The 27,952-nt window shown below is 34.8% G+C and overlaps 4 protein-coding genes and 1 long non-coding RNA gene across 5 annotated transcripts in view; all 5 read left to right on the top strand.

Annotated features, from left to right (window-relative positions):
* Positions 1-1,019: 1,019 nt before the first annotated feature.
* The window catches only part of LOC117126907, a 36,280-nt gene continuing 9,347 nt past the window's right edge, over positions 1,020-27,952 (top strand). Inside the window, exons 1-2 of the long non-coding RNA XR_004449638.1 lie at positions 1,020-2,469; positions 6,511-6,515. This is a non-coding gene — a long non-coding RNA (uncharacterized LOC117126907). The remainder of the gene's footprint in view (positions 2,470-6,510; positions 6,516-27,952) is intronic.
* On the top strand, positions 2,853-4,822 carry LOC103846036 (amidophosphoribosyltransferase 1, chloroplastic). Its single transcript, XM_009122964.3, has one exon. The coding sequence runs from the start codon at positions 2,959-2,961 to the stop codon at positions 4,630-4,632; it is 1,674 nt and encodes a 557-aa protein (XP_009121212.1). The 5' UTR covers positions 2,853-2,958; the 3' UTR covers positions 4,633-4,822.
* On the top strand, positions 5,074-8,843 carry LOC103846037 (polyprenol reductase 2). The gene is given in 7 exon segments (XM_033276213.1): positions 5,074-7,249; positions 7,486-7,835; positions 7,894-8,083; positions 8,085-8,129; positions 8,212-8,310; positions 8,400-8,496; positions 8,499-8,843. Coding segments are annotated over 7 exon segments (1,017 nt in total). The 5' UTR covers positions 5,074-7,072; the 3' UTR covers positions 8,558-8,843.
* LOC103846038 (WD repeat-containing protein 13) lies at positions 10,588-13,526 on the top strand. Its single transcript, XM_009122967.3, has 11 exons — positions 10,588-10,875; positions 10,943-11,122; positions 11,195-11,351; positions 11,419-11,556; positions 11,792-11,931; positions 12,047-12,094; positions 12,191-12,301; positions 12,536-12,711; positions 12,815-12,936; positions 13,042-13,118; positions 13,215-13,526. The coding sequence occupies exons 1-11, from the start codon at positions 10,606-10,608 to the stop codon at positions 13,326-13,328; spliced, it is 1,533 nt and encodes a 510-aa protein (XP_009121215.2). The 5' UTR covers positions 10,588-10,605; the 3' UTR covers positions 13,329-13,526.
* Positions 22,394-26,962, top strand: LOC103846039 (BEL1-like homeodomain protein 7). Its single transcript, XM_033276211.1, is given in 4 exon segments — positions 22,394-23,199; positions 23,269-23,648; positions 23,719-23,779; positions 23,875-26,962. Coding segments are annotated over 4 exon segments (1,488 nt in total). The 5' UTR covers positions 22,394-22,599; the 3' UTR covers positions 24,322-26,962.

The raw sequence follows: 27,952 nt of genomic DNA on the forward strand, positions 1-27,952 counted from the left end.
TTATTTATTTTAATTAGACCTAAAAATTTAAGGTAAGTCTAAAAACATTTAACATCACTTGCCATATAATCTAAAGAATATTACAAATAACAATTTATGGCAACTAATTCTCGAAATTATAGAAAGATTAATAATGTTATATTTATTACTTTTAATATTTATAAACTATAAAATATAATGAACGAATTTTTATATAAGATAATTATATTATTTTTATACTCTACTTGATGAATTGTATTTGAATATATTTATATAATAACTATTTTAAATATTACAAAATCCAAACATGTTTATTAATATGATTTTTAAATTATTTATCGTTGTTTACAGAATAAATTTATTAGAACTTTAAAATTATTTATATAGTATTATAAATTATTTATAATAAATTCTACTATATATTGATTGAGAAGTCACATAAGTGATTTTTATTACGCGTTGATCATAAATGAACTCTTCAAATTGTTATAATTTGATTGACCGATGATTTTTAATTTTATTTATTATAATTCTATCTAAAAAGAAAGGATAATTCAATTACCACTTTCCAAATAATCTACATAATATTAGAAATAATTATTTATGGTAATTAATTATTGAAACTATGAAAGAGTAATAATGCGATCAATGTTTTTATTTATTTATAAATTACATAAAATAATAAACAAAAGTGTTTATTTGAATTGATATAATGATTTTATATTCGTATAGAAAGAATTATATTTGTATATAAAGTATCATAATAACTATTAATGTCTAATAATTCAATGCATTCTTTATAAATCATTTATAAAATTATAAATTCATTTATAAAAATCAGACGTTTTAAATTATTATAAGAGGTTCTAAATCATTTATAGAAGCTTATTACATTAATTTATAAAATGTATTTTGAAAATTTATCTTCCTATTACAATATTTTGATTTTTTTCATTTTTAAAGTTAAAATCCTTCAACTATGTTTACTTAATGTAGAAACCCCTAAATTAAAGATTTACTGGTAGTAATAGTAATTATGATATGTTAGAGTTTAATTCATTAAATAAAATTAGTTTAGGGGGTTTTTCGTTAAATACTTAGTTTGGTAATTTTTACCCAAAACAAACTTAGTTGAGTGGTTTTAACTTTAAAATTTATTATTCTTTCCTTATTATTTATTATTGAAATCCTTATAGTGGGATTTGTTTTATCAAAAACCAGTTGCAATCAACTGATGAGATATCTTCTTTCTAATATCATGCATTTAATATTTAAATATATATATATATAGCAAGATTTGAGTTACCAAAATTATGTATATATTATAACCATAATATCTTTAAAAATTTATTAGAAGATATTCTATCTCATAGCTGAATTAAAATTTATTATAAGATATTCTATCTCATAGCTGAATTAAAATTTATTAGAAGATATTCTATCTCATAGCTGAATTAAAATTTATTATAAGATATTCTATCTCATAGCTGAACTAAAATTTATTATAAGATATTATATCTCATAGTTTCTCTTGAAAACTAGGTCATTTAGAAACTTAAACTAATTTGCTATATAAATATCACGCCACCCCCCGTTAGTTTTACGCATCTATCTTTTAAGTTTTCATATGTTTTTGATCGTTCTAATTTATATTCTACTTTGTGATCTTGCACAGGTGTATGATAGTCAATAAGTAACTCATAGACGGAAACACCATTACTGGTAATTTTATGGGGGATTCTTCTTTTCCGTTTATTTTTGTTCTCTTGCACAGGTGTATGATAATCAATAAGTAGTGATTCAACTAACAAAAAGAGACGACTTTGTTTATCCAGGAACTGATCATCCATTTCGAAAAAGGTAATTCTTCTTTTTTTTTATAAAATTAAATCACTTATCAAGAATATAATATAAGATGTGTATGCTAATCAAGTGCAATTTATTTATTGTGTGTGATCCTTTTTGGTACGTCTGAGAGCCAAAGGTAATCTCAAATCTTTTTAAAAACTTTTAAACTCATTGACGTTGTCCTATCAATTATATAATTTGTTATCTTTTGGGGATTGTTTGCATTTTTAAATATTTTTGTTAGAATTACCTCTTTTCTTACTCAAGGCTTAGAGAAGGAAACCGTAAATCATCTATGCTGTTACAATGAAACCAATGATAATAAATCTCAGGTAATTCAAATCTCTCTTTTATATTTCGTGGCTGATTTTTTTATTGCGGTGATGCGTGAAATATTTTTTTTTCTCAATTATATTTTTCTGATGTTTTAAAATTAGTGTTAGATGTGATCGTTTTGTAAACGTTCTAATGTATTTTTTGTTCATATGAACATAGTATAAATATCAATATGTAATATCGAATCTTTCATATTAACCATATACATATAACATAAGTATTATATAGTTGTAAATATGTAATTATCAATTTAATATTAATGTTAATGTCCGCACATGCGTGCGGGCGGTCCACCTAGTAATTCTTGTTTGGGCAACTTAGTATAATAATCTTAAAAATAAATATTTGAGAGACTGCCTACTAAGGACAACATTATCGAGGCATGATAGAGGAAGTCGTTAGGCTTTATATGATTTTATTTAAATAAAAATTGTATAATTTCGCTGGGACGGACGCGGTTTGTCGTTGGCTAACAAAATCGAGCCGAGCCAACCAAATCTTTTGTTGGAAAAACAATTAAAACCGATAATAATTTTATTTTGACTAGCTAAACCGATAATAGTTTTATTTTGACCGGCTGAAGACATTAAAAACTGGAGCTCGAGGCTCGAGATTGTATTTCGAATTTCAAAAAACAAAATAAAACAAGAAAAACCCTAAAGGAAGGAAAAGATTCGGCAGGTGGTCAAAAGACTTCCCCCACTCGGCGGCTTCAATCACTCTCACAACAAACAAAAACCAAACCTACGGAACTCATTCATTCTCTGTCTCTAAACCCATCTTTCTCAATCATCCATGGCAGCCACCACCACCACCACCTTCTCCTCTTCACTCTCTCTAATCCCCAAACCAAACAACCCTTGTACCACTAAACCCCTCTCTCTCCTCCCAAAACCCTTCCTAAAACCTTCCCCTCTCTCCCTCAGCTCCTCTTCTCCTCCTCCTCCTCTCCTCGTCCATGGAGTCTCCCAGTATTTCTCCTCCGGAGAACATTCTCTCCCCTCTTTCGAAGACGGCGACGAGAAGCCTCGAGAGGAGTGCGGAGTTGTCGGAATCTTCGGCGATCCGGAAGCTTCCCGTCTCTGTTACCTAGCCCTCCACGCGCTTCAGCATCGCGGCCAAGAAGGTGCTGGTATCGTAACCGTCAGCAACGAAAAGGTCCTCCAGACCATAACAGGTGTCGGCTTAGTCTCCGAGGTTTTCAACGAGTCCAAACTCGACCAGCTTCCCGGCGAATTCGCGATCGGACACGTCCGCTACTCCACCGCCGGAGCCTCCATGCTCAAGAACGTCCAGCCTTTCGTCGCCGGCTACCGCTTCGGCTCCATCGGCGTTGCCCACAACGGTAACTTGGTGAACTACAAGCAGCTGAGGGCTACGCTCGAGGAGAACGGTTCCATCTTCAACACTAGCTCCGATACTGAGGTTGTGCTTCATTTGATTGCCATTTCTAAAGCTAGACCCTTTTTCATGAGGATCATTGATGCTTGTGAGAAGCTTCAAGGTGCTTACTCCATGGTCTTTGTCACTGAGGATAAGCTTGTCGCTGTTCGTGACCCGCACGGCTTTAGGCCTTTAGTGATGGGTAGGCGAAGTAACGGAGCTGTTGTGTTCGCTTCCGAGACTTGTGCTCTTGACTTGATTGAGGCTACTTATGAGCGAGAGGTTTATCCTGGTGAGGTTTTGGTCGTCGACAAAGACGGCGTGAAGTCGCAGTGTCTGATGCCTCATAACGAGCCCAAGCAGTGTATTTTCGAGCATATCTACTTCTCCTTGCCCAACTCCATTGTGTTCGGTCGGTCTGTCTACGAGTCCAGGCATGTCTTTGGGGAGATTTTGGCTACGGAGTCCCCTGTTGACTGCGATGTTGTGATCGCTGTGCCTGACTCTGGCGTTGTCGCTGCTCTGGGTTACGCTGCTAAGTCTGGTGTTGCGTTTCAGCAGGGGCTGATTAGGTCTCACTATGTTGGGAGGACGTTCATCGAGCCGTCGCAGAAGATCAGAGACTTTGGAGTGAAGCTGAAGCTGTCTCCTGTCCGTGGTGTTTTGGAAGGGAAGAGAGTTGTTGTGGTTGATGATTCGATTGTTAGAGGTACGACCTCGTCTAAGATTGTGCGTCTGCTGAGAGAAGCTGGTGCGAAAGAGGTTCATATGAGGATCGCGAGTCCTCCTATTGTAGCTTCTTGTTACTATGGAGTGGACACGCCTAGCTCCGAGGAGTTGATATCCAACAGAATGAGTGTTCAAGAGATTAGTGATTTCATCGGGAGTGACTCTCTTGCGTTTCTCTCGTTTGATACCTTGAAGAAACACTTAGGGGATGACTCCAAGAGCTTCTGCTATGCGTGCTTCACCGGTGATTATCCTGTGAAGCCTGCAGAAGTCAAGGTCAAACGAGGAGGAGGAGATTTCATTGACGATGGTCTTGTTGGAAGCTTTGACAATATCGAAGCAGGTTGGGTTCGATAGACAGAGGCATCCGAAGAACTGTAGTCACGTTCCAGAGTCTATGCTTGCGTTTTTACTTTTTATCCGTGTGATCTTATGCTTAAAATCTTTTGGTTGCTAAACTAACGTTTCTACTTGGGGAAGAATACTTTTTTCAACCTTGTTTTCAAAAATGTTGTTCTAAGATTTTGAATAAAGTTTCATTTTGATTTTGGCTGGCAATGGACTTCAATCATGTATATATTGATGAGGACTCACAATTCTCTTCCTCCTCTATGTACTTATCAAACCCCAGCCTTATAATCCTCCTCTTTAATATATATACTTCTCCATTGGATTGTAAACCGGAACATCATTTTGCACATGGAATCAAACCAGGAGACATAGTAGAAAAACCTGATTCAGTGAATATGTTACGTTAACTGTGAATCCAAATATATATATCACATTGTCTTCCAATAGGTGACCAGAGACGAGCATTGGCAGGGTAGAGGTTCATTGTCAGGAGATATAAGCTCTCTTCTTTTCCTTGAAGCAGAGTCCGCCTCAGCAATACAAAAATATAAAAAGCTTTAAAACTGACACGTCAGCAACATGTTAAACCAATAGAGTTAGAGTATAGTAATAATTGACGGTAGCCTTAGCCGCAGATAAGATGTGTTTAGAAGACGCTGATAAATACAACGGCTATGAAATCACGGAGAAGACCAATCGCGACAGTCGCCGGCGGAAGCTCGATAAGGACGCTGCAATTATATTTCTTTTTTGTTTGATAATTTTTTGTAACAGTCGTGGACGCTGCGTCTGGGAAAAGAACAGAACTATATAAGGCTCGTTCTTTTCACCGCAGCAGACGCAGCGCAGAAGGACCAAAATTATAACTGACTTTTGCCCAAATATGTGGAGAACACCGCAGGCAGCCGTACTTTCCACCATTAAAATCAGACGCAGCTCTCGTTTAGCTGTCGCTGTTTTACCCAGCGTCACGGAAAACACCGGCGGCATTTGCAAAAAGTAATCGCAGCGGCAAGTCATTTGTTCTCCACCATATATTTTCGTGATTTTGATGTGTTAATTTTGAGACGCTGACGCAGCGTCTGCGGCCGTGAAAAGAACAAGCGTAGAAAAACCTGATTCAGTGAATATGTTACGTTAATTGTGAATCCAAAAATATATATCGCATTGTCCTCCAACGGCGTAGGTGACCAGAGACGAGCATTGTCAGGATAGAGGTTCATGCTCACTTCTAAGAATTGCAGTTAACATTAGCCATTTGGCGGAGAAAGTGAGCAAATTCGCCGTCTTCTTGAATGAAATACATAATCTCTATGCTTCCTTACAACAATCCACATTAAGAGTAGAAAGAGACTCTGTAAGGGTCCCGTGCATAATTCTTCGGCATCACTTGGAAAAGAAAAAGCATTCATCTGTCAGTAGTGTGCACCTTTATGATCATTAGTGAGAGGAAAGAAGATGATCTCATTGTTGAAACGTTATCAACATACCTTATTGGTTAGGCGCTTCTTCAGCATCATCATGATAAGGAGCATCATCCCCTTGATGATCATCCGGGTCATCACCATCTTCATCAAAATCCAAAGGGAAATCTTTAACTTCATGATTCAGCATCCCGCATCGTGTACAGAAGTTACAAAGACAGTTCATTATCTCCAAGTTGTACTAAAATTTACATTCATTAATTTAATTAGGGACTGGAGAGTTTACAGATATCAATTGCGACGTAGATTGTGACCGAAGCGAAGTCACATAAATGACTTCACAAATAGTTTTCTTTGTGATTTTTCAAGCACAAGTGGTTAACGATCTATTGAAAATAGGTGGAACCCGAGTTTGATCTGTGGTAAGCGGGTTTTGCGTTTTGTTTTCCGATTCAAAAAGACATTGTTTAGATTAGTTAGTATAAGCTGAATCAACCACGAACCGATCCATTTCAGCATATTACCAAAACATGATGTTGATGGGAAGCACTTAAAAACTATTTATTCTAAATTTATGTTTTAAATTTAAATTTGTGATTAGTCAAAGATATCAGATAAGATAAGGGATAATCTTGTTAAAAAAAGATAAGGGATAGTCAAATAATGTAATTAGTCGATCGATCTTTCATGATTTGTGGCAATAAGAATACCAAACGAAACCATTGATTACATGATTGCGTCAAAAACATCGTGCCTAATAACATAACAGTAATTGCCTTAATTGAAGAGATTAGGGAGATCGATTCCCACGTGGATTGTGACCGAAGCGAAGTCACATTTAATTTAACTTTCACAAATGGTTTTTCCTCGCACCATATTCGAAGAAAATAGAAACAGATCTTAACTTCAATCCAACTTTTCTCCATCATTGATTTTTTTTCCTTGTGCCGTCCATTTCCAGAAATATCTCAAGTTTCTTGATTCTAAATTTTGATTAAAGAGAGTCTTATAGGGGGTTTATTATGGTGATTGCTTCGATAGTTATGGAAGTAGGGATCGTTTGGTTGGTTAGAGCCGCTTGGATCGCATCTATACTTCCTATATTGATTGCTTCCATACCTAGTTCAAAGCTGACATCCTTTCATCAACTCGTTCTTGGTTTCGCCGGAAGAGGCAAGATTCTTCATCTCTCCTCTCAGGTTTCCACTCTTGCCGTCCTCGTTACCAGGATTCCTCAAATTTGTCTCAGAATTGCTCCTATTGGTCTGCTGATTGTATAAAAGATTTGGTATTGTTCTTCAGACCCTTATGTCCAACAGAATCATCCCTTCGTTGTAAACATGTTTGTCTCACATTGAAAAGCATGTTACTTTTAGTTTCAGACCATTCTGTTTCAGTTTGCTTGTTTTTGTTTTTGTTTTTGTTTTTGATGCAGAAGTGGACAGTTCCTCAAAAATACTTTGCTCATTTCTATGTTGTCGGAGCGGCGTGGACCACTCTTCTGCTAGCAACCACTTGGATGTATGCTTGCAAAACAGCCCCTTTATCCTCAGAGGAGTTCCACCTTTCCGACATTGCAAGCCACTTAACCGGGGGTTCCCATGTTTTCTCCTTTCATAAATCGCATTTGACTCCTGTGGAGCACCATTTCAAAGTGTGGCGAGCAGTGTTTCTACTTGTTCTGATGGAAATCCAAGTTCTGAGACGCCTTATAGAGTCATTCTACGTGTTCAAGTATAGCCCTTCTGCTCGGCTTCACATTCTTGGTTACCTCGTCGGATTCTTATAAGTTTCTCCTCCTCTCACATTCATAGTTTTATTGGCTTTGATTTGGGTTTTCTAGTTTCTACACAGTAGCGCCTTTATCACTCTGCGTCAACGTTGCTCCAGAGGTAGCAAGATTCGCAGCAAGTTTAATGGCTGAGTTCATTGCCAAAGGAAAAGGTCATACCTCGGCCCCTGAGTTTGACATTTTATCAGCTTTAAGCCCTCTGATGAAGCTTGGATGGAGCCAGTTGATTGGTGGCGTCATTTTTTCTCTGGGGATGGTTACATCAACGCTGCTGTCACGCAATTCTTGTAAGTTCTTAACATTCTTGTCTCATTGTTTTGTTTCTTTTAACATCACATCACTAGAGAGATACGAAAATGTTAAATGCAGGGATCGCTCCGGGAAAATCCTAGCCAAGCGAAAGAGTACATAATCCCACATGGAGATTGGTTTGAGATCGTCTCCAGTCCACATTATTTAGCCGAAATCGTAATTATACTCCCCCTAGGCCCTAGTCAGTCATCTTTGTATTCTTCTTTCCATCCCTTTGCTAATGGTAGGATGCTTCTGTGATTTAGGTTTTATACTTGGGCTTGCTGATTGCTAGTGGAGGAACAGAGATAACAATCTGGTTACTCCATGGTTTCGTGGTACACTGCACTTTCTTATTCTCAAGATGACTAATGAAATGCTTTCTTTTGGATTCAGACAAATTTTGTTTATGTCCTTTCTTTGAAGGTTGGGAATCTGACATTAGCGGCTGGAGAAACACACCGGTGGTATCTCCGAAAGTTTGAGAATTATCCGGCTAACCGAAATGCCATTTTTCCTTATGTTTACTAAATGATTCGAGAGAGAACACAACTTAACCCAGCTTGTACTGTATTTGAATATTCATGTTTATGTATATTGTCGCGATGGGGTTTATGCTCTGTTATCCCCTCTTGGCCCTCTAGATTGAACCATCAAAGAGGTCACAACAATATATCCTCATCTTATAATCGAAGTCGTAATTCATATCATTTGCTTTCCAGTATGAATTGTGTGTGATTTTTAGGAGAAATCATCCGCAGTGTCATCCTACCTATTTTGAAAAGCTAAAATATCTTTGTTATACTATTAACTAGGGGTAGACCCGTCTTACGGGTGGATAAGTTTACACTAAAAATAATTATATTAAAATATTTTAATTTTATAAATTTTACTTTATACTCAAAACAATAAATATAATCTGTTTTTATTCTAAAATTATATTCAAAACTTTATTAAATTTTGTTGGTTTGAGTTAAGAAGATCACTAACTTTTTGATTAGAAATCACAAAATTATTAAATTAAAAATGTAACGAAAATGTAATGATTTATATTTTCTATTTGATTTCTAGTTCAATTTTATATAGTTGAAAAAAGCTATATAATTATTTAGTGTTTTAATAATTATTTTTTTGTAAATTATTTTAGCATTTGTTGAACTTATTATAAAAATATATTGGTTCGAAATTTCGCTCAGGGTATTTGAAAATATGTTTATAAAATAAATTAATAAAGTATTACATTTCTAACATAATTTTACTTGAGTTTCATACCTTACCATATCAAATAATTTAAATGTATTCTGGAAATTAAGATGAACCAAACTGCATACAAATGTTTTTTTTCTGAACATTATTTTTTCCTTCAAAGAATAAAACTAAAAAAATAACTAAACTTTTAAAACTTTTTCGCGTTGGCTGTATTGAATATTACATAAAACGAAAAAATGAAAAAAAAATTATCAATAATTTTTGAAAGATTTGATGTTTGGTTTAAAAACAAGTGAAATGGGTTAAAAAAATTATTTGTAAAAAATAATAAGGAGAAAAAATTAAATTTATCTGATTGGTCCTCCCATGATTCCTGACACTTTTCCTTAATAATCTGCATGCAATTAAACTTTTTTGCTCCGTTATTTAAAGCTTGAATGGAAAACACATGCAATACAATCTGTATATAAAAGAATCTTCATTAATCAACATTTATTCTGAATTCTCATTCAACCCCTTAATCTTTTGCATGTGTACTATAGTCTATTTTTCAGACAGGACCGTCTAACAGCATGCGCAAGTGAAGCGGTCGAACAGAGCCCCGAAATATAAAAATAAAAAATTTAAGGATTTTTCAAAGTATATAGATAAATGAAACTTTAAAATTTTAGATATAATGCTAAATTTAGAACTTATAATTTAAAAAAATTAGACAAAGTTATTAAATTTTAAAATTACTTGATAAAATGTACAATTAATATTTTTTTTGAACAAAGCCTAAAATTAATTTGAGACGGCATTTCAGAGTTTGGTTGAATGACTTCTCATTAAATTTTTGTTGGATTTTAAATCAGACACATTTTCCAATTATCATAATGATGTTGATGTTGTTAATATAACACATAAATGTTAGCATGTTGTGTCTTAACCGCAAACAAGCCAAATCTTGTCTGCCTATGTGAAATCTATCCATGCAATGTATGAGATTTGTATCCAAAAGGAAACTCCAAGTCATGTTTCTAGATGTCTTGTTAAGTAAAAGTCTTCCAAATCTTATTTTGAGTGAGCCAAGTGTAAATTGATGGGCTTTGTATTTTGTAATAATGCTGTAGTTGAAACAAAACGAACAACAAAAAATAATCACGACCTTTTTTTTGAGAATATGGCAAAACTCTGAAGGAACCTGATTAAAACAGATAAAAACATGAGAGATTAAAACGAACTAAAAGAAAGTATAGGGGTTGTATATGTAAATAAGAATTAATGATGATACGTCGAGTTCAATCAGTTAGTTTCGTATCGTTTCTGATGGGTAAATCTTCATCATCTATTTTCCGAATGGAGAAGGAGGCGATCCTTGTAGAGATCAACGACAAAGATGAAGAGAAGCCGAAGCCGAAGCAATCAAAGGATCTCGAGTTTCTGAGCTGTATGATGCAGCCGGCAACAGCCGAATCAGATCCACAGTACATCGGAATCCGCCGAATTCTTCTCCACCGGAAGTCGGAATCCGGCGCCATCTCTCGTCGTTATGTGAGCTCTCTCTCTCTCTCTAACCTCTCACTTGAAAGCTTGCTATCTGATTGTTGTTTCGTTGAAGGATTGGAGATGCAATGGCAAAGGATACGTTGCGTATCGTAATTTCATAAGCAGACCTAGAAAATGGGAGAATCTGAGAACGCCAAGCCTCTTAAGTAGTCCAGGGAACAGTGGTCGATGGTTACCTTCACCAGCTCCACTCTCCCATCAATTTGAAGCAGAGAGCTTCACTTCTAGTAGAGTAAGTAGTAGACTTGCTTCCAATATTCAGTTTCTTGGAACTTCATTTAACTTATCATTCCTTCATTCATAGGATTTACGGAGTGCTAATCAGGTTTCGAGCCGGAGATTGAGTTTTAGCTCGAGTTTCAGTGATGGTGATCATTCCTTTCGCCGTGGTGGTGGTGGTTTTGAACATGCTTATTCTTTCGTGGGAATGCATTGCATCTTCGACCAATGCAAATCTTCTGGTATTTTCTTACATCTTCTTTTGGATTTAATCGACTTTGTTTGTGATTTTCCTTCACTCTTGTGTAGTTACTGTTCTGAAGTTTGGCCATATGAGTTCTGATCTACTTGCATATGGAGCATCAGATGGGACCTTAACTGTTTGTAGTCTCTCGCAAGAGCCTTCTGTCCTCAAGCAGTTGACAGGCCACTCCAAAGATGTCACAGGTTCGATTCTCTCGTATTGTTTCCTTTTGTCTCTTCTTTTTCCTGTATCTTGGGTTAAACACCTGCCTGCTTCTTTGAATTCATGGCTTGTTTTGTGGTCAGATTTGAGTTGGATCCTATACCAGAAATTATCTGTAAACCTGCCTGCTACTATGACATTAATTTTATTGGATCCTATTTGACAAATTATAATTCGAGAATCTTAAACTTAATTGTTTCTCTAAAATACTTTCAGATTTTGACTTCTCGTCAAACAATCAGTACATTGCGTCTTCATCACTTGATAAGACAATACGAGTATGGGAGTTGTCAAGAGGTGTTTGTATTAGAGTTATATATGGAGTCTCTGCACAGTTTTGTATACGTTTTCACCCTGTAAGTTCCTCATCTCTTAGTGAACATCTTCTCATTTATAAGATATTGAGTTCGGAACTTTATGGTTTCTCTTGCTTCTCTATTGAAGATATTCTCCACTTTTTTTTTAATACAGGTTAATAACAATTTCCTCTCTGCTGGAAATGCAAACAAGGAAGTCTCGGTAACTCCGCCCTACTTTGTAGCCAAGTATATTGCTTTTGTGTTCTCCAGTTGCTGACTTGTTTGGGAACTAACACTTCTCTGCCTGACAAACTAGGTGTTCAATTTCAGCACTGGGAGAACTATTAAAACACTGTCGTTCGATGGTGAGGTGACAGCTATGGACCATGACCACACTGGTCAAATCATTTTCTGTGGTGATGGACAGGTAACTTTTCTCTATATTGACCAAAATGTATAAACTAGGGAGATGGTCTGTTATGGTAGATATGCTAATGTTTTATGCCCATTACCTATGTTGGGTCAAATCTGAAATCAACTTCTGCATTGTTGAGTTTGCTATAAGGGGGGGTGATATGATGACTTTGGCCACACTACATATATAAAATTATATTTATCATTTGAGTGTCCTTTTTTACAAGGGATTGATTACAAATTGCAGGGAACTGTATATTCAGTGAGCATGGATTCTCATACAGGTTCATTATCCCGGTCTCATCGCCATCGTACTAATCACAAATCCCCGGTCACAACTGTGAAGTATCGAAGCTTCTCCCTCCTGGCATCAGGTCCTGTACTTCTCACATGCACTCAGGATGGAAACTTATGTTTCTTCAGGTTAGGCAACACAACTTTTTTTCTTTTTTTCCTGATTTGCTCACTTTTTTCCTTATAGACCCTTGTAATAATTCGATTGTTCTGCTGTACGTTGGTGTTTCAGTGTTGCGCTTCAGATAAAAGGCTACCTGACATTGCGCTGCTCCCTCAAATTGGCCCCGAGAATACACAGAATCCAAGCATCGTTTTGCCCGCTTTTATCCCTAGAAAAAGGAGAGTACATAGGTCTGTGTTCCAAACTTTTACTAACATATAGTTTAACATATGGAGGATGCATGGGTCTCTTGAAAACTGCAATTCATCTGTGTTTCCTGTTGTTTGAAACTATAGTTGCCGGGAGCGAAGACTCGAATGTCTACTTCTACGATCTAACCAAACCGAAACACACATGTGTAAACAAGCTACAGGTGAGACAATTCTTTTGTTGACATCTGAAACTTTTTGTGTATGGATTGGAAGTTTGGAACTGGACTCACGACTTGTGAGAATTGGGGATGCTACAGGGTCACAGGTTTCCAGTAATGTGCGTTGCGTGGAACCATGGAGAGAACTTGTTGGCCTCGTCTGATTTCTACGGTGTTGTTATTGTATGGAAAAGAGCCAAGACAAGCTCATGAGGTTTGTCTATAATCATTATAAACGAATCCAAATCCGCCAGTTTTGCCAGGAAAGGATTTTGGTTTCTTGCTTCACCTTTGTATCACTAATCTTAACCGTGTGAATTTTGGTTTATAAGCTCTAATTGTGAAAACCTCGAAGATGATTCTTGATTGATTGATTGGATCATCTATAGACACGTTTAGAATGAGATTGTCCATAGCTAAGCATGGAGTCTCTTCCGCCGGTAGATAAATGACAAATCAAAATAACCCAGTCAATAAAAGATTACACTTCTCATACAATCAGTTCGTAGTTTACAGCATGAGCGTAAGGAGATTTAGTTGAGAAATATTTTATAATGCAGTTTTTATTTACATAAATCCGATTGTTGTCTAGCTGGTGAGGATACTCGGCTATCACCCGAGAGACCTGGGTTCAAGGACCGGCAACGGAGAGTTCATTTTGCCTAATAGTCCAAAGTCCCTGTTTCGTTTGTTTCAAAAACCAAGGGCCAAGGCCGTTTAAAATCATAAGAATATCTAGTTGAGGATCCAAAGTCCTTTACTCGGTCCCTCTAATACTTTGTCACTTTGCATATAAATCTTTTTTTTTTCATTCTAAGGTTCTTTACTTTTTTGTGTTGGACAAAATTCGCAACTGCGCCACCTAAGATTGACGAACAAAATTGTATCTGTCCATTTTCCGTGTCAACCCGTTTTCATTCCTATAATTATTTGTATGGGCTCATTTTGTTTGAATGGTCAAGAAAAGATAATGATACTAAATGGACCTTGGGTCATCCCGAGAGTACCTTCTAAAGCCAACCGTATCTCCACTTAACGAATTGATACGATTGATCGGTGTGGATTTGAAAGATATAAAAAAATATGGTTAAGTATGGCATGCGGCTCAGCTTGAAGAACCCAGGACTAGAACCTCATCATCAGCATCAGGAGCAGTGCCGGTCTGAGAAAACTTTGGGCTGGAAGCAAATAATCATTATGGGCCTATTAATGTTTTTTTAAAAATATTATAGTACAGGCTATTTGAACCTCTCACCTTATGTTACTAAAACAACAACGTTTTACCACCTATGCTACTGACGCTTTAACCAAAAAACCGGCCGATATTTAGATATTGTAAAATGGGCCGGAAGCACATGCTTGTACCGCTTCCGCCCAGGGTCGGTACTGATCAAGAGAGCCCATTTTCTCTTCCTCTCGGAACAGTAATTAGTACCTCAGATGCTTCGTGGCTCCGCGACTCCCTAAATGCAGGTCTAGGATGGTGTCTCATCCTCCGATGAGGGGATTGGGAAAATCGGGGGTTTCAAAGAGGATACATCATGTTAAATCACCTTTCTTGGCTGAAGTGATGGCAACATGAGAAGCCGCCGCGGAAGCTAACTGTCTCTCCATCCTAAACGTCTGGTTCCCATTTGACTCTCAAGAGCTCACTAGAACTATAAACTTAAAATCATATTCAGCGGCGAAGCTTTTTAAAATTCTCATAGATATCGAGTTTCTATCTTTATTTTTTTCTTTCATTGCTTTTTTGTTTATCCATAAAGAGTAGAAATAGAATTGTGTAGCTGATTCTCTTGCGAGATTGGCTTTAGTGTCGTATTCGTTGTACTGAACACTTTGTCAGCTAATGGTCTTATCTAATGTTGTTAAAAAACGTACGAAAGAAAACATAATTCTCATTTGAAAACCCAAAATTATTCATGGAAACTATTAAAAATTATAGTTGGTCTAATTAATTATGATTTAATTATATCAGTTATCACTGATTAGAGCCCTATTATACCCTGAAAATCACCATATGATTTAATTATATCAGTTATCAATGATGAACATGAGCCCTATTATATCAGTTATCCAGGACGCGCGATTTTCCACGACATGAAGGCCTGTGAGAGAAGCAAACAATATGGTGATTTTCCTTGTCCTTTTAGCTCATGTTCATCATTGTTTTGAACACACTATCGTGTTTAGATTCATATTTATCAGCATTATGCTTTTGGTATTATGTTTATCCTCTTTTCGGTATGATTTGAATCCTGTTGTTTATTATTATTACTTTTTTGAGTTTAGTCTTACGATTGCTTCCCAAGATTCACACAAGTTGTGATTATGAAAAAGAAAACAGCTTTCTTTTCTGGGTTTCAAGAAACAGAAGCACTAAGTTGTTTTTGATTTTTCTTTGTTTTAGTGGCTGAAACCATTTTCAAAATTTTCCTCTGTTGTTACAGGAATTATCACTGATCTACAAAGGATTTACGGGATAACGTCTCCTGAGCGGCTCAACCAGACTGCTGACTCTTACACCAACCACATAGGTTCTCCAATTTAAGTTTTAAAGAACAATGCCATTAACTGTTTTTACTAGCCTTCCCGTCTCTTTATCTTGAAGGCAGATGGAGTTTTGAGTGGTTTGGATACAACACCATGCGTCACTTGCTGCTTAGTATATATTCGAGCAATTTTCTTACTTTTTATCTTGGTCATCAACATTCAGTTTATATCTTGAGATTCTAAACATTCTTCTACCTGTTTGGGACTGTGGCAGGAGCTTTTCTTCATCATTTGTGAGTCTATCAAATATGGACACTGTCATTAAAGAGTCTAGCGCAAAGGAAACCACTGACGTCAATCAGCTAAACATGGTATTTAATTTTCCTGTTAAGACTTATAGATATGTATAAGCAGATTCTTAATTTTTAAAATTTTGTGTGTAGATAGAAAATGAAGTCGAAATTAACACTGAACGGGCCTGTAAGGGTGTCGGAGGAATATTTATCGGGAATATTTGAATCGCCAACTGTATTGAAGAAGAAGTATCAGATCAACTGAGAGGTTTACATGGTCAAGCTACCACGGTGATGCTGCAGCTTCCTGAACCTGTCGCGGACACTCTACCAAATTGTCTAAGAGTCCACTTGGTAAGCCATAATAAGCTACATTTTAACATTTTCCCTCCTCACATTTAACATTGTAACCTTGCGATGGTGATGTTCTTGGCTTTCAGGTGAATCTGAGTCCATGTTCTTCATGATATCTTAATGTAAATATCCTTTGAAACTTTTGACAATTTACTGTGAATGTAAGTTAAATCTTCCTGTGTGCTGCTGTATGGGCATTGTCTTTAGCTAATGCAAACTTTCACAATCAAATATAGACTTCTAAAGTTATTCTATCAGGGATCTGTATCTTTTGTGCTTTCGGACATAAAGTTAATAAAATCATTTTTAAACCGATGTTTTACTAAAATCTAATGTTATTCTATCTAAACGAATCAAAGGTCTTAAGAAAGGAAAGTGACAATCACCAGAGTGATTAAAAGTTCTGCAAAAATTAAAAATAGTACCATAATTCACTCACGGATGCATTCAACTAATGATTACAACCGTTCACCCTAACGAAAGATTCAATGACAAAATGTATGCCGGTGGAGTCTTTTCAATGATGCCCGTCGCAATGGTAAGCATTCAGTGGATGGTACAAGATTCCCCACACCTCCTCTAACGTATCAACAACTATGGGTATAAATGATCATTAACAAACATCTCAACTGGTCGGAGCTCCTGTCGTGGATCAGAGCTTCAACATCAAAGAAGCTATCTATTCTCAGGAAGATAGCAGTTCAGACTGTCGTTTATCACCTATGGAAACAGCGTAATAACCTCATCCATAACCAGACTTCACTCACGACTGCTGCGCTTTTCCATGGAATCGACAGGGAGATTCGCAACATCATCTCCGCAAGGAGAACCAGGAAGCACTTTGGATCCCTCATGGTTATGTGGCTGAGATAATTGGGTTCAGGGTTGGTTGTAGGCTGAGATATTGCCTTTCAGGTTGTAGTTTAAAGATCCATCTTGTTTTTTAATTTCTTTTTGCCAAGATGGTTCGGACATAAGATCTTCTTGTAAAATCTTCTATTCATTTATAATATTTACAGTTTAGCAAAAAAAATAAATGATCATTAAGTTTGTGCGTTAAGAGAATATGCAGCTTGCATGGGTGAAGAGAGTATGGGACGACAAAGACCATAGCTCTCTGAAAAGTACAGAACAACCATGAACACAGAAAAACAGACAAGAGCAGCACAAAAAAATATAGGAAAAGCCACTCCCACTGAATGGTACGTGAGATTTTTGCAAATCAATTTGAAAAACATAAACTAACAAGATATAGAAATATAAAAAAAAACTAATTTTAGGGGAAATACGCAATATAATTTGAGATTAGTGAAAAATTTAGTCAACATATAATATTAGGTAAAACTTCCATAAATATAATTTAAAAATACATTAGGGAAAATAGAGAAACCAATGAATAATGATATCTAAAAGAGGAAAACTCGTCTAGAATATTGGTTTTTCTATATTTCATCAAACCAAGGTCAAGGGGGAAAAACAGAATCTAAATTTGGTTTAACTAAGCTCAGAATTAGAAACATTGACAAAAAATAAATGATGAAAATCACAATAAAAATTAACAAATTATCAGAACAGTAATTTTACAAACATCAGTTAAAAATAAAATAACAAAATATCATAAATAAAATAAGAAAAAATTAGTGAATATACGTCATATATTTTATTGTACCAAGCTTTAACTTGCGTTGGTAATATAATTATAATGTGATGTAATATAATTAATGAAATTGTTGAAATGAGTGAAATATGAAAGACAATTAATATAATTATATAATTACTCAAAAGACAATATACTTCTTTATACGGCTATCCATGTTTTCAAACAATTTTCATTTATACTATTTATCTATGTTTCCAAACAATACCAAAAAATACTTTACTTTAATAATTTACTAGATTTTGATCCACGCGTCCGCGCGGCTGTATTTAAAAAAAAATATGATGCTATTTTTTTATGTCACTATTTAGGATTGAGAAAAAAACTTGAATTTGAAGAACCGAACCGATCCCAATCCGAATAAGTTGTACCAAATATGAACCGAAATGAATTAAGTATCTGAATTATTCAAAATTTGGTATTTGAAGAACTGAGACCTAATCCAATCCGAACCTAAGTATTTTGGGTATCCATAATAGATTTATATACTTATATATATTAATTATTTTTAGATTTAATATATATAAAATATCCAGAATATATATGATACTTTTAAGTTCGTTTAAATACTTGAAAATATATACAAATAATCAAACGTAAATATCTAAAATAGTTAAAATATACTCAAAACTCGAAAATTATTAAATAATTATTAATTCTCTATCCAAATATTTAAACCAATCCAATTTATATGTTAACTTAGGTACTATGACATATGTTATTCAGATATATATATATATATATATATATATAATATTATATTGTTTATAGATTTTTTCAAAAATTAAAGCATATAATAAATTTTAAAACTTTTAAAATAATTTAAATTGGTTATCCAAATCCGAACTGAATCCTCAAAAATCTCAACCAAGCACAAAATCCCAAACAGACCCGAAAATGAACTCGAACGCCCACCTCTAATCACTATTATATATCCTATATGTTTCATCATAAGTTACAAAAAATATGTGCTATCATATAATTAAGAGTAAATTAGCTCAATATCCAAAAAGAAGTGAGATACCATAGAGTTGAGGGAAAATGGTGATGATGGGGGGAAAAAAATTGGGGGGAAATAGGGTATAGAGTGCAAATAGGGTATATGTTGTGGGTAGGGAATACAAATTCTCTATAATTAATCGTATTTTATACGTACCATCAAATAAGAATCTTATAATGAATAATATTTATATGTACAATCATATAAATAATCACATATATTATCTTTTTAAATTTCAGTGTTAAATATAAAAACCATTATTTAAGATGGTGTTTGAAATTGGGCTTTGTATTGTATTTTTCTTATATATATTGAAAACATTTTTATAATGGTTACTGAAAAATATGTTACTAAAAATCAAATTTTGAATATATGTATATTTTGAATGAATTTTTGATATAAATCAGTTTTAAATTATTATTTTGATTTGAATATGTATATCAATTAACATAAGCCCATTACTTTTTAATATAATGTAATGTACTTCTAATTTTTTAATAGCATAATCCTATTACTTTTTTTTCCTAACTTACTGATATTCATATTTCTAAACAACACTATTTTTTTAACTGCTATCTATGTTGTCAAACAAAAGCTTAAGGTACTTCTACTTTAATAGGATATATTACTTTTTTTAATATAATGTAATGTACTTCTATTTTTTTTAATAGCATAATCCCATTACTTTTTTTTTCCGAACTTACTGCTATCCATGTTTTCAAACAACATTATTTTTTAACTGCTATCTATGTTGCTAAACAAAAGCTTAAAATACTTCTACTTTAATAAAATACATTCAAAGGCCTTACGCATGGCAAGAACCTCAAAAAGAGTCATATACATTAGTTGTTAAATACAAATTATTCACCTGACAATTGACATAACAACTCAATCATGGTGATGTCATATAAGCAAAAATTCAAAACAGAAATTAGTAACAAACAAACTAACCAACAACTTAAATTAATAAAATAGTATATCTCATACACATCTCTTGCAAAGATAAACCTAAAATACAAATCACAAAATCATATAAAAGAATAATAACTTAGATCACAAGTAAAATATATCTCGTCCGTAGGGCGGACCGACTCTAGTTTTCTTAATACACTTATTTTATCTAAAATATCATATATTTAGGAACAGAATGAGTATTAAAGTTATAAACAGTTTTAACCATGTCACAAGATATGACCTACTCTCATTAAACAGAAAGTATAAGTTAAAACATAAATATTTTGATAAGAAAGTATTCACCAATTCTTTAAACTATTAGAAAAAAAAAAGACAAAACTGAGTGGGGTGGGGGGGGGGGGGGGGGGGGGGGGGGGCGTGGAAGGGATACTTATTCTTTTTTTTAAAAAAGTTTTATTGCAAATGCAACTATTTAGTAGCATGAGGACCATGTCCATCATTACAAAATAGTATTTGAAAATAATAAAAAATGTAAAAAAATGACAATAAAAAACAAAGAAGAAGAAACTGTAAAAGCTTGCCAAAAAAGTGATTTTTTTTAAGGGAAATTAGGTGGTATAACCAAATAAAAATCTCTAATTCATTATATAACCAAAATCATCTTCTCTCTCCTCTTCTCTCTTCCTATCTCTCTCTAACCTCTTTCTACAAAACTAATTTAACTTTTTTTTTATAGTTATATCACAAATAAGCCCTTTTTTTAATTAAAAAGTGAGCATTCGTGTGTAAACTTCGACACGTCTCACTCTAATCTTATAAAAGGGAACTAGCTACAAATAAGAAGAGTGGAAAATCAGATTTGATTTACATCTAAAAGTTGTACTGATCCAAAATTAGATATGAAAATCTCAAGTAATCTTGTCTTTTTTATCCAGATCTATGCCTGATGAACACCTCATCTTTAAATAATTAGTAATATATTTAGTTTTGGTAACCAATTGCGATTTTGTATTTTATGGTTGATGTTGTTCCAATCCATTTTTTTGCAGCCATGAAAACAGAAAGAAATAGAGCCAGGGCATAAACTCCACCTGAAATCCCTTTTAACACTAGGCCAAAATAACTTGGTTGAGTAACATATATGATATATATATTGACGAGAGTTTTTGATAGTTCCTAGTTCATATCTTTTTATTTTAATAATTATATGAATGAATATAAATAATAATATAAATATAGAACCTATGTACTATTTTCTATATAATTTAAAATATATATAATTTTCAACTTTATAAATAACAATATAAATAATTATATGAATGAATTTAAATAATAATAAAAATATAGCATGTAAATTTTTTTAAATTAATAGTTATTTTTCTATAATTTCATATTTAAACATGAAAATGTTATAACCTTTTCTGAAATTCATTATATGAATTTTATTTACTAATTGTGTTTGCATTTAGAAAAAAATACAGAAGAATCTATATTACATCATAAAATTTAGAGCCAAAAATCTACAGCTGCAAGAAATTTTTTTATATCCTAATCTTTACAGCAAAAAAATATAAAAAACAACTCCTCTCTATCAAATCCTTATGTTTAGTGTTTTAAAATTTATTGATATAAATCTACAACAATAGAATCTATAGTTATAGCAGAAAAATTTACAGATATTCTAAATCAAAAACGAAAAAAAATTGAAAAGAGATAAATTACATTGTAGTTTAATATACAACAATAGAATCTATAGCTATACACTTTTAAAATACAAAATATCTAGAAATACAAAATATTCTTGTAATGTTAATTATTTTATAATTAGTTTAGCTTTATTAAAATAAAAATTAATTATCTAATTAGTTTGCAATACAATAATTATTATACTTATGATATCTAAATATGTATATATATTTTTGAATTTTAGAAGCTCAGCGCCGAAATCCATAATCCTTCCATACCCGAAACCATATCATGTAATATTAGTTTCGTCGGAATAATTATTCAAACTGAAAACCTCTGCCACAATGACCCTGATTTTTTATAGTTTGGTAAATGTGTATTTTACCTGTAATGTTGATTTAGGACCCGGTTTATGTAAGGGATTTAGATCTACTATTTGATAAAAATAAAAAAAGATCTACCTGAGAAGCTCCTTAACATACTTTTACTTTTAGCCATTTTCATGTGTTTTCTCATCTTCACCAAAGATCTCTAAGAAGAAGAAAAATCAATGAAGCAAATTCAAGCACCAACCGGCTTTACAGCAATATCTATTATCTCCTACCCAAAAAGGAAAGTTCTAAAATAAAGTAAATGGGGCATCTGATGATATGTATCTCTCACGTGTGGTGTTAATGAGATGATGAATATATATATTACCCATGGGAAGAGAAGAAGTAAAAAGAAAAAAAAGAAAAAAAAAAGCGAAAACTTTTGTTTCTTTAATTTTTGCTAGGGGTGAGATGAGTGTTCGTTGCTAATTTTGTATTATTGGGATCATCAAGAGATTTACAGTAGTAGCCAGCTGATGAGTTCCTGGTAATTTTTTAAATCTTTCCTTTTTTTTTCTCTTTTTCGATTTTAAATTCTTTAATTCATGCAGAGAGGTAGTTTCACATGTTTCTTGCAATCCTTGCTCAAAGTTTTCTGAAAAGTTCCCATTTTAAAGTTCTAAAAAATTCATCAATGAATCAAGATTCTATAAGAGTATGTTGACTGTATTTGTATCTGAAAGAGAGAATTTCCCGTTTCAGGTAAGGAGTGACTATGGCAACTTATTACAAAAGTAGTGGCTCAAGTGACATTTATTCCAGGCCAATTGCATCTGACTTTGTCCCTGGAAACGCAATGATCTACACAAATCCTGCGGTTTCTTACCCAGAGACGTTTCCTGGAGAAGCTAACTATGTTTCAGCTTCAAAAGATGTTCAAGTATTGTCAAGTTTTGGTGGAGGAGCTTCACAAATGTTTGAGATTCAAGATTCTGGTTCTTGGAGAGATCAAGAAGACAATGACAGGAACTGCTTCCCGGTTATGATGCGTCCTACCACAGAACAGGGACTATCCCTTGGCCTCAGCTCACAGACTGAGACAATGAGAGGAAATAATAATGAGTATGCAACAGAGGCTGTTTCCGGGTTTACTCGAACCATTCACAACTCAAAGTATCTCAAGGCTGCTCAGGAGCTTCTCGGTGAAGCCGTTAATGTTAAGAAAGCTCTGAAGCAATTTCAGCCAGAGGGAGAAACGATTAATGAAGAGAAAGAGTATAAGCTTGAAGAATCAAACAGGAATCCTGATATACCTCAAGGAGAGAGACAAGAATTGCAGAGCAAGTTGACAAAACTCTTATCGATACTAGACGAGGTAAATAGGCTTTTAAAACTTCTCATCTATTATGCTCTTAATGATTGTTTGTTTCTATTTTGTATAAAGGTGGATAAGAGATACAAGCAGTATTACCATCAAATGCAGATAGTTGTGTCATCTTTCGATGTAATAGCCGGATGTGGAGCAACTAAACCATACACGGCCCTTTCGCTCCAGACCATCTCGAGGCATTTCCGTTGCGTAAGGGATGCGATATCCGTACAGATCTTGGTGATAAGGAAAAGTTTAGGAGGTGAACATGGCGGATTAGATGGGAAAGGAGTTGGGATAAGCAGGTTAAGGAATGTTGATCAACAGGTAAGGCAACAAAGAGCGTTGCAGCGGTTAGGCGTGATGCAACCTCACACTTGGCGGCCTCAACGCGGTTTACCTGATTCCTCTGTTTTGATTCTTCGTGCTTGGCTCTTTGAGCATTTCCTCCACCCGTAAGTCTCTCTACTTCATCACAAGAGAGATTCTGTCTGAGCAGCTACGTTTTGAAAACTCTGAACTTAGTTATCCAAAGGATTCGGACAAGATCATGCTAGCTAGATAAACAGGGTTGAGCAGAGGCCAGGTACTGCATTGTTAGCTTTAGAGTCTTTTCTCTCATCCAGATGCCTTTTTTTTGTTGTGTTCATTTTCCATGGGTTTGTTTGATTATTGTTAAAGGTGTCGAACTGGTTCATTAATGCGCGAGTGCGTCTCTGGAAACCAATGGTGGAGGAGATCTACAAGGAAGAATTCACAGATGCATTGAAGGAGAGTGGTCCCAACTTGTCTTCCAGAAACACACCTGCAACCACCGAGATTCAAGAACAGCATCAAATGGAGTCTAGTTCCAACAATGTTGTGGCAATCAGTAGCATGGGACAGAACAGTGTGGCACATGCTGGTGACCGGTTCATGATGGTGACCGAGATGACAAGACATGGTAGTGGTGGGATGTCTTTAACTTTGGGGATTAAGAACTCTGACGCTCACAGCGATGTATCCATGTCCGGTGTGATAAATAACTAGAAGAATACCATTCCTGCAAATGATTTTCAGTACTTAAGCTCCGGCAATCACCAGCACCGGCTTGGCCCTTCACAATTGTTTCATGATTTTGTAGCTTGATGAAGAATAACAATAAAGAGCTGCAGTTATATATTCTCTTGTGAAAGTAAACCAGCAAATGAATATGTAGATTACTTATTACTTGACTAGATAATATATCAGAAATAAAATCGTCAAAAGCCAACATCAGGATAAAGTTTGACTTCAAAACTAAACTTGAAGCTATACTTAAAACATCCATGATTTAACCATCTATCATAAAATCAAAAAGGATTTACTTGGAATTATCTTATTGACATTTATCACTCACTCCTATTTTAAATAGTGAAAAATTTATAACACACTTCTCTATTAAAGAGAGTATTGACACCTATATGATGACAAATATGACATATTTTATAGGAATAGAACAAGTGTCCTCATGAAATGAATAGTCATCATTTATAATATAAACCTTTTTTTTCTATATAGAATTAAAGCTTAACCACTTCGACTCGTTGTTCAATTATGCAACTCATTGATTTTATTATTGCAGCATCACATCAATTACAGTTCCATGCCGATTTATGCAACACATTGATCGCGCCATTACAATGATCGAATAAATACCGTGAACTCGTCCTACATATCGACTCGTGATGGTTTGTTCGAGAAGGCTTATCCATGACGGTATGTCTACGACGACTTATCCTTGTTAGCTAGTCAATAGATGCTTCATCTATGATGGCTTATCAGGTGGCTCATCCAAAACACTAAATGAAAAACCTGTCCACACACACCGTTTGCGCATGTGTCCACTGAGTAAGAAGTTTTATTGGAATAAAAATCACGTCTACGGCAACTCGTCCGCGACAGTCCGTCAGCACTATTGAAGCCCACATGAGAAGCCCAGTTTCTGATCTAATAAGAAGTCTTAGTGAACCATGTAACTAGGGTTTATAAGTCTATATATATGTCGTTAGTGTCCTCATCAATGTAACCTTGGTTGCCATAGTTGCAGCCACTTTAAACTCTTTTTATAATATCAATCATTCTACTTAGCTCTTGGTGACAACTCTCAAGCTTTCTCTTTTAGTTTCTTTGTCATTCAATAAAGCTCTATGAGCTATTAGTCTTCAATAAGCTTCTAGCACAAATCTATCTTTATCTTCAAATATCTTCATGGTATCAGAGCTTCAGTCTATCCATGGGTATTTTGCTCTTCTAAAGCTTCCGCTCAACCAGACAGAACCAGTTCGTGACCAGACCCGATGAGTCTCGCTTCTCTCACAACTCTGTCAAACTGTGAAAAAGACTCTTTCTTGGGAGGAGTTCAGATCGGACAGATAAGAAAGACTTACGGTCTGTTCAGCCTCCTCATCACTTTATCTATGGTATTATACCTGTTTCTTTCATTTGAAGATGAACAATGGAGATGAAATTATATTTGATAGATGAGGAGAATATGCTTCATTTGGTGGTTCTGTTGTTTGGTTTAGACTATAGGATGCATTAGGTTTTGGGTTTCATGGTATCAGAGCTGCAGTCGATCTGTGGACTCAAAAAAAAAAAAAAAAAAAATCCTGTCATCTGCTTCATGCTTCCGTCAAACAGACAATGCTCACCCACACAGTTTTAAGCTTCCGACAAACAGATCCAGATAAGAAGAAAAGTTTCTTCCTTTCTCAAGTGCTCGTGTCTTCATTCTTCTCAAGCATTGGCGGCGCTCCAGGAGTAACAGCCGACCAGAAGAAGACCGTCGCGAGCAGCTGCTAGCGTCTTCCCTCACCAAAAAAAAAAAAAAAATCTGACGCTTAGTTTCCTTTCTCGACGAAGGCAGAAGCTTTTATGTCTCTTCAACAACATTGCTCTGTAGATGTGATGAATCTTCCTGAAGATTCAGATTCCACACCATTTATCCACGGTATCATCTGTTTCTCTCTTTCGAGACAGAGGATGAAAAAAAAAATTGTTGTCTTGAATTGTCTTGCTGGCTGGTTTAGATTCTTTGGTATGGAACGTGAAGTTAGATGAGTAGGCTGTGGTAAGTTATAACAATGGGTTTATGGAAGAAAGTCTGGTTTTGTAAAAGCACACAAAGTGCTCGTTGAAATGTCAACGTGAAAGGCAGGTTGTTTAGAAGCACAACTTTGGTGGTACATAGATGGAACACAGAGATTGAGTAGAGCTTTGTTTAGTAGGTGTGGAAACAGTTTTTCATTAGACATATTAGAAGAATGAAATAGGTAATGGAAACCTATATTCATAGTGAGACAAAGAGGTCACAATTATACCTCTGAGTGAGATCAACTAAGCTCTTCAAGTTCAAAAGAAACCTCTGAGTGAAGCCATGTGATACTCTCCAAGTATAGGCCTGAATAGATCTCACACTAATGTTTGTCTACAATGGTGAATAGAGCCATTTGCCAACACTACAAGCATCATGCTTCAACTCTTCATGTCTCCTTCAAAGCCATCTTCAGGTGCATTCAAACTTGTCAGCTTTGTGTTCACCCGCTGCCAAGTTTGCGGGGGAGTATTGAAGCCCACATGAGAAGCCCAGTTTCTGATCCAATAAGAAGTCTTAGTGAACCATGTAACTAGGGTTTATAAGTCTATATATATGTCGTTAGTGTCCTCATCAATGTAACCTTGGTTGCCATAGTTGCAGCCACTTTAAACTCTTTTTATAATATCAATCATTCTACTTAGCTCTTGGTGAGAACTCTCAAGCTTTCTCTTTTAGTTTCTTTGTCATTCAATAAAGCTCTATGAGCTATTAGTCTTCAATAAGCTTCTAGCACAAATCTATCTTTATCTTCAAATATCTTCAAGCACCATCTCGTCTATGGCAGCCTAACAATGACAGTGTATTCATGATAACTTTTACATGCATACAATAGAGTTTCTCGCAACGACAACTCATATGCTCCAAACAATTGGCAGATCACAATTTATGCCGAACTAGTTTCTTGCAAATTTATCAGTCACGCGTTCGGTTAACGAACTGAGGGGGACTTATTCTTAGAGACGGGCCTCTTTCTAAATTCAAATTGTCCCACTTAATAAATGAAAGCCGGCAAAGAATAGGAAGTCAACAAGGAAAAGGAAAACAACATAGAAACTGAAGCTGGTGATAAAATGTAAATTACCTTGAAGACAAAAAAAAGAAAGCCATGAGTCTCTAAAAATATTTTTCGACGACTAAACTCTTTTTTTTTATGAAATACGATTGGCTTGATCCATATTAAAAGGGTACGTAGACAACCTTTAGCCGGGTTCAGCTATAACATATAAAATCTCTTTTTATGTTTATTCAATAAGTTCCAATCTTAATATAGAGACTTCTCCTTAGCCTCAAATCAAATCTGCTCTTATCGAGTACACCATATTCATATCAATAGAAAACATAAAGAGAAAGTGAATAACATGGTTCTCTTCGATCATGCGACTTAGGACAAGCTTCACATCTTTTCTTTTCAAACTGATCACTCATATTCTTCCTGACCACCTTTGAGGAACTTCTACTATCTCCACTCTTCAAAGTTTCCAACTTTTCAGTGGATAAATTCTTACATCTTATTTTTGGTATCGATAATTATTTATAGGATACTATTTTAATTTTGTAAAGCATAAGCAAAAAAAAATTATCTCTAAAGTTTTCAACTTTTCCTTGGATGGTGTACTTAATTTTTTTACATTGATGAGTGTT

Source organism: Brassica rapa, chromosome A07 (genome assembly GCF_000309985.2).
Source record: "Brassica rapa cultivar Chiifu-401-42 chromosome A07, CAAS_Brap_v3.01, whole genome shotgun sequence".
In the NCBI taxonomy this organism is placed as follows: Eukaryota; Viridiplantae; Streptophyta; class Magnoliopsida; order Brassicales; family Brassicaceae; genus Brassica; species Brassica rapa.